Genomic DNA, 14029 nt, shown 5'->3' with positions numbered 1-14029 from the left:
GCTAGCGGACCGTCGTTCTGACCACTGGCCAAGCGCGAAAAGCACGAAAGGCATCCCAGGTTTCTGGAAAGCCAGAAAACATCGCTTGTCGCCCGGAGGTGAGCATGACGATATCCAACAACATGGCAGCATCTCTGACCCTTGCTTCGGTTGCAATTTGCTCGTGATGCTTCCAATCGGCGCGTACTTCAAGGAATGCAAGTTATAGACTACCTTCTTTACAGCCCCATCTCACGCGGAGAGCGAGGCAGCGGCCGTATGGCCGTATTTTGTCGTTATTTATGATCGACGGTTCGTTTTGATGTTTCGGTGGTAGCTTTGCTGCATTGGTGGTAGCTTGCTGCAATGTCAACATCGTCGTCGTGTGAGGTAGCCCTTCGCCCTTCTCCCTGCGAAGCAACGATGTGAGGCGCTGCGGCTTTTCTTAAACGTTCTATGACAGCAAGAGGAAACGTTGTCGAGATGCGCCTCGTGGACTAACTAACCCCAACATAACGCAGTTTGCAAAGTGCGACGTAGCGTAGGCAGCGTACGCTTCCGGGCGCCCCATGGGATCACAGCAGATACTACTGCCGCGGTTAAACATAAGATTGCGAAAAAAGGAAGTCCCGAAACGCTTTTATGGCATCTTTATCTCAAACAAGACATTAATAAATTTGGCATGTTGTCATTCATCTACTCTGTAATTCTTTTTCGTAATTTGCCTGCGTGCGCGCAATAGTTTTCAATCGAGCAGCGCGACGGAGCCCGTTTGTCGCAGCCGCCTTCGCTCGTAAGCCGCGTGCTATGCATGCAGTTGGGCCTTTACAAAACCTGATGCGTTGTCGCCCTCCGCAACCATTCCGCAACGAAGGGAAAAAAAAAAAAAGTTCTCCGCCCGCGTCTTTCTCCTCCCGTGCCATCTCAGGTTTTAGCGGGAGGGCATCCGCTCTTCGCGCTGCGTCGTCTGCTACCTTACAGCTCCGACTGCCATGACCGATACACTGAAATCGAAGAATCCTCGCATTTCGGGATATAAGTTCGTAGTACTGAGGTGTTGTTAAGATTACACGGGAATTAAATAACGGTCGTTATTCTGAAATGTTCGTTATTCTGAAGTTCGTAGTAGTGAAATATTTTTACATTGAAACTATGAGCAGTCGGCACGGGATTTCTTAAAAGTTCGTTAATTTGAAATGTTCGTTAATGTGGTGTTCGTTGTAACGAGATTTGACTGTATAGGCTGCAAATGATGACGATGATGACATTTGCCGTCAGGTACAAGTTTCCTTTCTACTGCAGTCTTATTACATTGCACAAACCGGGAGGCATCTGTACAGCCTTAGAGCCTATGCCACTACGTTATTGATTGCAAGACCTGTTGCAACTTGTTGTTGAAAGGCAAGAAATTTTGTTCGATACAACCATCGGGCTGTCTTTAGAGTCGGAATCCACCAGAAATTTTTCTTCTATTCAGACACTGGGACCAGGTGTGCAGTTCTAATAATATGTCAATTCCAATCAAGAAATTCCTAACTGTCAAGATTCTACTGTACTTGCATACCCCTAATAAATACAGAAGGCAGGTGAGAGAAATCAGCAATGCTGCGTCCTCACCTCAACAGCTGCCAGGTACATCTGGGAGCATGTCTCGCTGTCTGGCAGGGACTGCATGAAAAAATTAATTGCAACACGTGACGTGGCCTAGCAAAAGGGTAAAGCACTGTTGTAGGTTAATCCATTCATACCATTCATACAAAATGCAAGCGACACATCGGCCTGCCGAAAGAGCAAGTCTTCCAAGGTGTTTGCTCTTGCTGTTCAGTTTTATTTGTTTCACAGAGAACTTCAGGCTTTCTAATGAACAGAGCTTGCTGTTCATTCATGTTTAGGCAGCATTTCTTGGTTCCTAACCATGAGCTTAGAGGGACACTAAAAGCAAGTATCAAGCCATCCAGCAATCACCTTGATCATTTATTATCCCTTAAGGGCCCTGGGTTGGGCATAACATAAGGGAAGGGTCGGAAAAGAACATTATATTTCAGGTCGTATACCAAGGAATATCGCAGGCAATGTTAAAGTACCGTTGCAGAAACCATGCAGAGCTGGTTTATTGGGAGAAAAAAAAAATGCTCCAAGAAAAGAAAATCGTGCTTAAAGGGTCTGCATACACCTAGCACAATTCAAATTTCCAGCCCCTCTCAAGGGGAGAACGACGTTGCATTGCTATCACCACCCTTTCCTCAGTAATACTGTGTCCTCAGCATTATCGTAAGTGATAATCCTGAGAACACACTTCAGAGCCCGTAGGCTCTGGACATCAAAAATCAAGAGGGCTGATTTGAAGACTAGTGAGGACAAGTAGTCAGCCCAGCGACTACGCCAATAAGTTTTCCATTCTGAAATGCGCTCACGCATGTTACTTTTGTTTTTCATGTGTGATTAGCAGAGTCGACTTACAATCATGTATATACCGCCACGACAGATTTCGTCAGTTCCGTCACGGTTGAACTAATAAGGGTCAACATTGTATTGAATTGCCTCGTGGTACCCTTCAGATCTGATACATAGGTGTTCAACATACCTGATTTTATGGGGAATATAAAAATGCTTCAGATGAGCAGGCAGCTCTGAATAATCAGTATCAATCAGGTACTTATATTGAAACTTGTCACTGCAACAGTGCACCTACTGAAAATACTTTCATTTTCAGAATGCTGGCTTTAACCTTCAAACTGTTTTCGATGGAAACTTGCTTTCTTTATTTTTCAACAAGCTCAGTATAGCTACTTTTCCACTTCAGAGGGATCTCTGCAGTGTTTCAAAAAGGAGCGGCAACACATTTTTGTGACTGACTGAGATTTTTAAAGATGTCAAGATCACCTTCTAGCTTTTTGCACAAACAAGTGAGCATTGCATTTAGCCCTGCCTCCTATACAGCCCCTAACAATACTCGCGCGCATCATAGCAGAACTCAACTTCTGGGGCTGGATTTCGCAAGTGACATCTGGATTGCCGCTGTTGTCTAAACCAACCCCTGTGGCCGTGCCAAAATTGGGCCAAGTGCAAAAACACGCTTGTGCATAGATTTAGTTGCACATTAAAGAACCCCAGGTGGTTGAAATTATTCTGGAGCCACCCCCACTATGAATGCCTCAAACTTATTGTGGTCTTGGCATGTAAAGCTCCAAAATTTAATTTTAATTTATTATTGCTCGAACTGCAGTGTTGCTCGCAATCCTGGGCAATTGTGGGGACATGTGTCAAACTTAATTCTAGTACTGAGAATGCTGAGAGCTGTGGTCGAAATTGTAGGGATCTTTATCATAGGGATCTTTCAGCATCCCTATAACGTGACAATATCTTTGCCATGAACGGGGCGTACGCGGAAGTGGACACACCTGTAAGCCTGCCTGGACTTCCTTGAAGAGCTGAGTGCCCCTCTCAAGGGTGAGCTCGTACAGGGACACGTGTGCTGTGCCTAGCTGCACCACCTGCGTCGTCAGAATGCGATGTACTTATTTATTTATTTATTTGTCATATATTGCTGGCTGCCTTTTGGAAGCCATGGTGGGAGTGGATCTAGGAAGAAAACAACTTGTACAGTTGAACGGTTGAACCCCTTTATGAGGGCATCGGGAAGCAGTTGCCCCATTATATGCGACGTCTCTCATAAGCAGGAGACCATGTTCTCATTTTCTGATCAACCCTTAGTCCAAAGTAGCCACAGTGGCGTCTCTTGTACCCAATCATCTGCTACATCAGTGCCCCTAACAAAGGGGTTAACTGTAATTTACAATAATTATAAAGTCGACGAAATTGATCATAGTAAGAGTATTACATAAGAAATACAATGAAGCCCCGATTATACGGCTTTCTCGGGACCGCGAAAAAAGCATCACAACATCCGAAAAAGAAAAATTGTGCCTATAAAAACACGGTTTAACCCTTTGAGGGTCGAATTTTTTCACGAAATCCAGTTCAAAAATGTGTAATTTTTTTATTGCTGAAATAAGTTCTTCAGACGATTCTATTTAAGAAAAAACTGTCTAAAAATTTTTCGTGACCGTAAAGTGACAAAAAAATCGTTTTTTGGTTACAAACACATGGTTTATTCTTAGGTAAAATCAAGCAAAATCCTAAAAAAAAAAACTAAAGTTTTTTATAAATAGAAATTATGCGTTGTATTAAACACAGCTCACAGACATACAAAAATAAGCGCACCAGAGTACTTTTCCGGTTAAAAATGTTCGTGCTCTAACACTAAAAACTTTTCAGCATGTGATAGTCTTTGAAGCATGCCTCGCCGCGCACGCTTTTCAGATGTCGCTCCTTGATCGTCATCGGAGTCTGAACTCGTCAAAAAATCCTCGTCTGATGAACTGAAATCCAATGAATCGGATTCTGATTTGGCACTTGGGGAATAGTCCACATCGGAAGAATCGCTGCTCGACTCACCAGCAGCAGCGCAACCGGCGCGTGCTTCCATAGCGTGCGAACTGCGTCAGTGAGCGCACGGAAGAAAATTATGGTTGTGCACTCGTCCGGAAAGCAAAACGAGTGAAAAAGCTACAGTAATCCTTCGTCTTATCACCAACAAGACGTAGTTAGCTTTTCCGAGACCCCAAAACAGGAAACGCAATCACGGCGCCGTCGTTTGTGTAATTTAGCGCCGCACGGAAAACATGTAATCGCGGCCCAGGGAGCAATAAACGAGATAGTAACAAGTGGTTGCCCTTTGAGAGATTAGAAACCAAACAGCCATCAGCTTCGCGGGCGCAAGAAGCGAAAACCACCCGAAGGACGAAAACCGAAACCAGCCGGACCGCGTGCGCGCGTTCTGATGCGCAATTGAGAGCTGCCGCGCCTCTATGGAAAGCAAAGAAAAAAAAAAGATGGAGAGACAACTGGCGCACGAAAAAATTCCACTGTATTCCCGAAGCATGGCAGCACATGCAAAGCAAGAGAAATGATCGAAGAAGGCATGCACTTTAAACCAGCTGCACCACGAACACGCTCGGATGGGCAAGCGATAGCCGGAGCGCCGTTTTGGGAAGCAAAAAAGAAATACAGCGGAGAGACATCGGCGCATGAAAAAAATTCCATGTATTCCCGAAGTGCGGGAGCACAGGCCAAGCAAGAGAAATGATCGAAAAAGGCGTGCGTTTTAAAAATAAACGCTATGCCGTACATGTACAATGAAAACCTTTTGGTACCAGGAACCCTCTGCCGTACATGTACGGCGAAAAGTACGGCGAAAACCCTCAAGGGGTTAACGTGACGGACTTGCAAGATACCTCAATGCAAACTACCAACAAACTCGACAGGGCTCCAAAACCCAAATCACACAAAAAAGTAAGAATAATACCGTAGTGCAGGTGCCAGTCATAGTTTATTAACACTTTCGGGACCTAGGGAAAAACGATCGTAGCAAAAACACTTTTATTAAATCACATAAACAAAATATCCTCATGTATTATACATTAAAATGAAGATAATTGGGTGGCCTTTCACAAGCAATATAAATATTGTGCATAAAAATTATATACATAATAAAAAAAAGTGTCAAAAGAAAATTTCACCAAAAACTAACATAAAAAGCTTTAAAGGCATGCATATACAAGCAAAAATGTGAAGTATAAAAAAGTCAAAAATATAAAAAATGTGGCAAAATATCTTGTTTCTTAAATGTAAAGGATTGGCCAGCCTATCAATAACTTTTTTTAGCTCGCTGTAGCATCAGTACACTCGTCAGCACATCACATCCCATGACTCTCATGCCACTAAAGGAAACAATTACGAGTAGTGGTAAAACACAAGTGCACATCGCAAGTTCTGCAAAAGTAATTCGTTTTTAGTTCAAGTTTGTTGCGGTTGTAGCACAGCTTGCAGCTTCTGCACCTTTTTGCCATTGCGGGCTTGTGGAGCGTTCGTTTACTGGACGGTGGTGGAGGAGTGAGAGCTGGCTTGGCACCATCGAGATTGAAAATCCGCCAAACGAGTTCTTTTCTGAATGCAAGACTGGTCATATTCTGCCTTTCTGTCTAGTTCCGGGATCTCTGGGCGTGATGTGCGCTGCGCTTGAAATAAAATAAAACTATTCACACAGGCGATACCAATGCAGTGGAAGAAGAGTGTTTTCCACCACCGAACACTTCTCATGAGGACGTTGTAATAGCCAATCATCTGGTCCAATTTATCTACTCCTACCATTCCTGCATTGTATTCATGTATAAGCAATGGCTTCGGTACAGGAATTTGAGCCCCAGTGTTTCCCGTTTTTTCTCTTCTTTTTGCTGGGACAGTCACATTTGCTGCGTGAATAGCGTTCATCTTGTTTACAACATGACGGTCTTTCCGTTGGAGGTATAATATACCACGATCATGGAGCCATCTTATGTCACCACATCACACTATTTTTCTCCCATCGTGTCTTTTAGTTCACCAGGAGATCATCGGCGGTCTTTTCTCGTCATACCACAAGCCAATGTTCTTCGGTCAATCAGATGACCAAACAGACGTGTTGATGTATAGAAGTTGTCCATGAATATTCGGTACCCCTGATCTAGGTACTCAGCACACAGCTGGCAAACTACATCAAATGCTAATCCATGGGGTCCTGGCTGATCACGCTTGCCAGTATATACACTGAAATGCACCGTGTATCCGGTGCCGGGGCTAGCTAGGGTGAGCTTGTTGTCCCATTTTACCTTGCCCTTCATATATTGTCTAATGCCCGATCGCCCTTTCAATTTCGCCATCCGTTCGTCCACGTAGAGATCATGATGTGGCTGAAAAAGTTTCGCTGGCACCCGATTCACATGCTCCATGAGCCACCACACAAACCGGAGTTCACTCTCAATGGTTGGCTCACGTCGTCCAAGTCGGCAACATGAAGCATAGCGAGCAACGCTATGAAACAGCGTCGAGGGATTATCCATCGCAGAACCAGGCCACTGTAGAGGTCTCCCACACTCCAGTAAAGCTTCAGCCGGGGGAACCTTGATGAGGCCCATGTAGATGATGAGACCAATGAACTTCATCATTTCGTCTGGGGTCACCTCTTCCCACGAACCAATGGAACGAGCGTGCGTCGGTTTTTCGAGTATTTTCGTCCAGCCGGATTTACCTGTGTTTTCGCAAAGCGTTGTGATCACTTGAGTAGTGAAAAAAAGAGCGTCGAAGCCAAGGGCCATCAGAAATTGTTTTGGTCCGCTCCCGAGTGCCATGCCCACGTAGTCTGTGATGTATATACGCCAGGCGCCCGCCTCGGTGCAAAGATGATCCGCTTCTGCGCTGGTGGAAGGACGTCATTGCCATAAATTGTTGAAACCCTGCCAAATAACTACAACACAATACGAACATCTAGGGAGTGCACAAGCTTGCTCAAGAGCAAGCTGAAAGAAAAGCAAAACTCACCTTTGCCCACTTGTTGAAGTTCCAGGCTGATCACCCCCTGAATCACTGTCCATGCTTAAATCGGAACTTCCGGAGTCGTCCTCCAACTCTTCACTGCTTGTTCCATTAACGAAATCAGCCGTTGAAGCAGCGGAATCGCGAGATCTGCGTCATATTTTAATTGCGTGGAGACGCGAACATGACGCATTCTTGCAATTACCCAAAGTGCACCACTGTTAGCATGGTCTCTTGCAGCGTTGTGGACTTGTGTACTTTTCGCTTGGTTCCCAATAAATCCTAAGTCGGGAGTCGAAGCGGTGACCCGCTCATAGCGATAAAAATGATGACTGGTGCTCGGAACGTCAAGCATAGGATCATCTTTAACTGTTTCTTTGCCGGCTTTGGTGCCAGGTGACAACCATGGGGGCATTGTGACTGCTGACAATGGCATACGGTGCCTGACTTCTGGTGTGGTGTATGGTAGGCGTATAGTGCCAGAATTCCGTGACTTATTAGCATTTCTGGGCGCCACCTCGAACAGGGGTGCAGCAAGCAACTTCATTGGTGCAGATGATGACGTAGCTGTTTCTGACTGCATCGATGCCGAGATCATGGCTGACCAAGCCAGTGCTGCGGAAGTGGACCCGAGCGGTGATGAAGATGCCAGCCCCGCAGCTAAACAACCTTTTACTGTGCTCCAGAGTTTGCATCGGTGCTCAGCGCCATACACCACTGTTGTGGCCCAATGGAATGTGCCAATTTTGTTTACTTGGAAAGCTTCAATGATATTGAGTATGCCTTGATGAACATGACGGCGCACAAGGAGCAGGACAAGTTTATGGACTATTTTCATCAGGAATAAAGTGCATTAACTAGAAAAAGAAGTTGTCACCTTGCGCTTTGGCATATTGTGGGTGAATCGGCATGTTGGCTCTTGTTACAACTTCCTAAAACCACTCGGAGACATGCAATGCATTGCAGGTCTCCAAATAAGCCTTAAAGGGGCCCTCCAACACTATTCAACCCCCCATTTTTTACTTGCGGGTTGCGTAGACTGATGGCTGGGGATAATTTTAGCATAAGTTGAAGCACCGATATCAAATTATTTAGTATTTTAATCACGCGTTGAAGTCGCTACATCGCTGCTGACCGCATCAGCGCGTAGTGGCGCTTGCCAGAACTATTGCGGGCGGAAATGACGAAGATGGGCGCTGGCCTATGATTGGATAAATGTAACGTTAGAAGTAATAACGGCGTTGCATCAAAGTTGAGATTACTATTGTGTTTCGTTTTTCTTTTCTGTGCATTTTCAATGAACTCCAAATAGCCGCCGTCGCAACAAAAAATATCACTACAACCACAAAGTACGACAGAGGCGCCGGTTGCCATTTCGCCTCTGGTTGCTCTGGCTTTCTTTTTTTTTTTTTTTGCCTGCGCCGGTCGGATGTCCATATGAAACGCTTGCCCCTCTTCCTTCTTTTTGCGTCTGTACGTTTGCGAGCTGCCTCTTTCCGCATGTGCGGTAGGCTCATGATTGTTGTTGAAACGGTGCAAGTAATCCTCTTCGTTGAATTGTTGTCGCTGCACACTTGTAACTCGTCGGGCTGCTCACCGAACAACTCGCGTAGGGGCGACCGTGTTTAACCGCCCATGCCGCTCCACAAATTCCCTTCTCAGAATGAGAAGAGGGGATGACATGGAATGTCGTTGTAAGGAACAGCAGACAAAGCCTCCCCAGCCTCGCTACGAAGCAGTAGCGCCCGCTCAAGTTCTGACAAGTCAGGAGGAACCACGTTTGTTACTATGGCAACGACGTCAACAATACGTTGGAAAGAAGCAACAATGGTGTGCGAGCTTCCCCTACGTAAGAGCTTTCAGCCCATTTCATTGGAGCGCCATCCGACGTCACAGCAGAGAGTGAAATGTGGTCACGTGACCCCGCGAAAATCGAGTTGAGGGCAGGCATTTTTTTTCTTGTATTTTGAATTTTCTAAATTGAATAACTTCGTACTGCGTGCCGCTATCGCTGCACTAGTTCGTCCGTACTTCAGTCTACGCAATCCACGAGTAAAAAATGGGGGGTTGAAGAGTGTTAGAGGGCCCCTTTAAATACGCATATTTTCCATTTTCGAATTAATGATATATCGAACTATTTCGCGATCGCCTTAGAATTCAATATATCCGGGATCGACTGTACTACTTTTGAGAAGTAATGAAACTGCTTTCAAATTACTTTCACAAAGCTTCATCCTTTATGCACTAACTTGTGTACACTTTATTTAGAGCCCATATACCGTGAAACCTCAAAGATCTTTGCTCAGCTTATCATGCTCAAGGTGTGCCACTCAGATTAACTTGTCTGTTATTTTTCTTCCCTCTTTATTGGTCAATTTTTTATGCCATGAGGAAGTGGGCATGCTACACTTTAGTCACAAATGGGAAAATAATGAGTAATTTTCTTGAAATTACTTACTTGAAGTAATTCACTAAATTAAAAGCCTGGAGGAGTAATTCACAACGAAAAGTAATTTCACTACTGCCCAGTCTGACAGCAACTGCCTAAGCTTTTCATAGCGTGACCTCGAACCTTTTGACAATGTACTCATACCTGTTGTACTTCCTGCAGCCAGCTGTCGAGTGTTTGTCCTGGTCGCCCGTACAGGACATCGACCGACACTTGGCCGGGAAAGAGGTGCATGGCTCGGTCAAGACACTCCATGCTGTCCTCAAACGTGTGTGTCCGCCCCAGAGACGAGAGCTCAGCATTGCTGCCCAGACTCTGTCGAGACATTGCACGATATTAGAGCTATTGCACCTGCCGCTCCTTTTAGCAGTGCAGCTGTTTAAGCTATCGGTAACTTGCGCTCTGTCGTGCAAAATTCCACAGGTGGGTATGCGCCACAGGAACTGGGCAAGCCCCACTAAGTACAGAGTACAGCATGTGCAAGTGTTAAACGAAAACTCTGCTCGGCGAAGTGGAGCACGTGAAACACGTGACAGAGAGAGGGAGAGAAAGAAAGATACAGAAAGAGAAAGAGAAAAATAGAGAGAAATAAAGGCAATAAAGACATAAAGATACAAAAGACAGAGAAAGATATATAAAGAGATAGAAAGAAGCAGACGCGAAAGAGAGAGAAAAACAGAGATGAAGACAGAAAGATGATGAAGACAGAAAGACAGAAAGGGCGGACTCTCCCACTGACAAGATGCCAAACACTTTCCTGCGCGGTCTCTACAATGCACAATGGAAATTCTGGTTCCAGCCCAAGCCAGCTATTGTACTCGTAGTGACCCGCGAGCATCATGTGCATACAAGAAAACTATATCCATGTCCACCATGTTCCAAATAAAGCATGCTCTGCGTAGGTTTATGGGACACTTAACGACTAGCACGAGAACATCTACCACCAATGAGGAAAAACACACCACCATCTCGCAAAAAACTAAAGGCTACAAGTTGTCAAATGCACAAAACATATTCAAGTGGATTGAATCAGAAGGCAACCTTTGTTTCCAATGTAGCCAGTCAATAAACGAGCACCTCCCAAACAGCATCATTCGCGGTCATCACAGAACTGAAGGGTTTATAAGCACCACTAAGTGTTTGAGAAGCTTTTAAAGCCTTGCAAATTACATTTCTCGAATTCAGTGGTTATGAAGAACCAGTGCGAACGGCCAAGTGAACTGACGAAGAAAACATGGAGGCAACGTTGAAGAAAACACTCTTGTTTTGTTGACCATATATACCGCACATCCAGGAGTGTTATTTTCAAGCAATCACATTTGAAAATAGAACCAGTATAACTGGTATCAGCTACATAGCAGACAGCACTGCTGGTACTGTGATGGGCTCTATGCACAAAGCGCTGGGAATGCATTAGATTCTGTATGGTGGTTTCATGGATAGCGCTTCTTTTTCAGCTGGGATGAGCAGATGGGCCTTGCAGCGCAAAGAAAACCAAAGAATGCACTTTTCGAAGGAAGACGGGGCAGGGGATGAGGCGCGCAAATTATACGAATTCATTCGATATACGAAATAAAATTGACAGTTCGACAGAAACCCAGCTGGTCAGGATGAAACACAACAAAGAAAAAGTACACCAGCCAATAAAAGTTTAAAAGAAACAATGTTTCAGCGTCCATATGGAAGCTGAAATAAGCTTTTATATGGTTGCTGTACACTCTTTTGGCATGTTTCGCGTTCAGCTTCTGCCACTTTTGAACCACAATAAAGTTCTCACTCACTCATTTGGTATGTTCAATATACTTGTAAATACGGTACGTACTGCAAGTGCAGTGAGGCCTGGTTCCCTCACTTAATCCTATACTTGCAACACCAGTGTGCTCAAAGTTATCGCTTGGCATAAAACGGCTTACACACCTGCACGCCAATCGACAGTCGCGTGACCCCTGCCTCCTTGAAGTCCCTAGAATGAAAAGAGAAGAACCATACCATTCCAATCACTAGTCTCCGCAGCCGAGCAGTGAAACGACTGGCACTTTTATTGTGATGACACTGGATGAAGTAACAATAAAGAACAAGAGAAAAGCCATAATAAAGCTAAGGTTATGGACTGGCCATTTCCGATTATGTTTGACCATATTTTCTGATGCATGTAGCATGCACGTAGGAATTGGTGACCGCACTCAGTGGCATCGCCACAGAAATATGCCCATTACAAGTGTCACAATGCAAAGTGCATTGTGGTATTATTCAACGAGATTTATCAGTAGGGGTGTAGCCTGAAATTTTTTTTTCGGAAATGGGGTGTCCGACTGCCCTTTATGTGTGTTTGTACATGCATATGCATGCACACGTATATACACATACAAATGCAAAAATTTCGGGGGCGGGGCTTGAAACCACCAAAACTGCCTGCGTCACTGTTATCAGGAAATAAATTCCATAACGTGGGCAGTGAATTCATGCTACCACGTTATTAAACATGCATTCAGACCTGCGCAAGGCAGACAATCACCTATAACCCCGTATATACGCATGATATTTGGCTATAAACGCTACTGCAAGCTATCCCGCAACACGTAGAGCACGTGAGGCTTAGTTTGTAATTACCTTAGACTGTCTCTCGCTGCAGGACTGGGGTTACATTCCAGCGTAACCTCTTCAATCGGTGCCGCTGTCAGCTGGGATACGGCATCCAAGACGCGTTCCACATCACCAGGTCGCATCAGACTCGGAGTACCTAAACGGGAAACGGAGAAATTAACACTGCGGCATGGAAAAGCATCTAAAAGCGTCAGTCGTGACGTAGACAACTTACCTCCCCCGAAAAACACGGTCGTAATCGTAGAAATGTTACAACTTCGGAATACTGTCGTTAACTCCCGAACGAGGCATTCGGTCATCAAGTCGTGGTCAACGTTACGGCTGCAAATAGGCGTGTATGCAACACAATGCCAGCACAATGCATGCGGGATCACTTACCTGATGTATTTGTTGAAGTTGCAGTAGGTGCACCGTTTTTCGCAGTACGGCCACTGCAGAGAATCACAGAGGCACAAAGCTTACAATAACAGAGGGCTGAGCGAGTTCGTAGACAGGGCGTGCAAACACGGACACAAAAGAGAAGTGAAGACAGTGGTGTCGGTGGTGTCTTCACTTCTCTCTTGTGTCCGTGTTTGCACGCCCTGTCCTTTAACATGAATCAGGACAAAGGGTGTCAACGGCGCATGTCCCGTTGTATGTGCACGAAAAGAAAGCTATGTGCTACTCACATGGACATACAATGAGCTGGAATCGGAATGAATGCGCCGTGCACGACTCGGCGCAACTAAAACGCGACATCGACTGGCTATCAAGGCGCTTCTAAACATAATTAACACGAATGAAAGCACGGCGGGACGCCTCGTAGCTGTGTTTTCAGATAAAAAAGCACGATCAACCCACAAACAAACTTCACCGGGGTCACGTTTTCCGCTGGCGCAAGGCGCATAGTTCGCGCGCAGTGACTATTCTGTGGTCCAGACCACAGAATAGAGTGCAGCTTTATTCTGTGGACCAGACCACAGAATAGAGTCCAGCTTTATTCTGTGGTCCACACAATAAACTTGCGCGCTCTGGGCTGTGCGGAAATGTTCTGTAGCCCAAGCAGCCCACCTCTCTTGACGACGGTTTTCTGTCACAAATTGCAAGGGTTCATTCTGTGGTCTGGTCCACAGAACAGGCGCTGTTAATGCCCTCAGAAGGAACCGGACCCACCCCATGAAGACTTCGATTTGCCAACGATCGAGCTCCCTTGACGACAGCTTCTCTCGCGAATCTCAATATGTGCTCGCCGTTTTGTGAAGACGCGTATGCGTGAAAGATTCCAATGTTTTGACATATGCCACTATTGATATCAGCCGCAGATAAACTTGTTATTGTGAACGGAAGCAGCAAAACGAAGGCCTATAATGATAACAAATGACAACGGTTCTAAAAATTTGGGGGACGCTTAAGCTTCGCCTTTAAGAGTTGAATGCGATAGCAATATCCTGCCCCTAGTGCGCACTTCGATCACTACGAGTGTTGAACAGAATGCAAGGTATATGTAAACTGGTAGCGTAACTTCCGTAGAAGCCCACGTGTCAAGTCGGTGGCTAGTTGTTGCAACAGTCGCCATCTATGTGAGGAGGGGACAAACAGAATTAA

At 45.2% G+C, this 14029-nt stretch overlaps 1 protein-coding gene across 1 annotated transcript in view; it reads right to left on the bottom strand.

Moving 5' to 3' along the window:
- LOC119374202 (radical S-adenosyl methionine domain-containing protein 1, mitochondrial) overlaps positions 1-13316 on the bottom strand; it is a 16441-nt gene extending 3125 nt beyond the window's left edge. Inside the window, exons 1-8 of the mRNA XM_037644259.2 lie at positions 13114-13316; positions 12824-12876; positions 12660-12766; positions 12452-12581; positions 11759-11804; positions 9986-10156; positions 3381-3473; positions 1597-1647 (exon numbers count right to left, since the gene is read on the bottom strand). Of these exons, the coding sequence (XP_037500187.1) occupies positions 1597-1647; positions 3381-3473; positions 9986-10156; positions 11759-11804; positions 12452-12581; positions 12660-12766; positions 12824-12876; positions 13114-13212 (750 nt within the window). The 5' untranslated portion in view covers positions 13213-13316. The remainder of the gene's footprint in view (positions 1-1596; positions 1648-3380; positions 3474-9985; positions 10157-11758; positions 11805-12451; positions 12582-12659; positions 12767-12823; positions 12877-13113) is intronic.
- Between the last annotated feature and the right edge of the window lie 713 nt (positions 13317-14029).

The sequence above is a fragment of the Rhipicephalus sanguineus genome, chromosome 11, assembly GCF_013339695.2.
Source record: "Rhipicephalus sanguineus isolate Rsan-2018 chromosome 11, BIME_Rsan_1.4, whole genome shotgun sequence".
NCBI lineage: Eukaryota > Metazoa > Arthropoda > Arachnida > Ixodida > Ixodidae > Rhipicephalus > Rhipicephalus sanguineus.
This window is presented reverse-complemented; position numbering and strand designations above follow the sequence as displayed.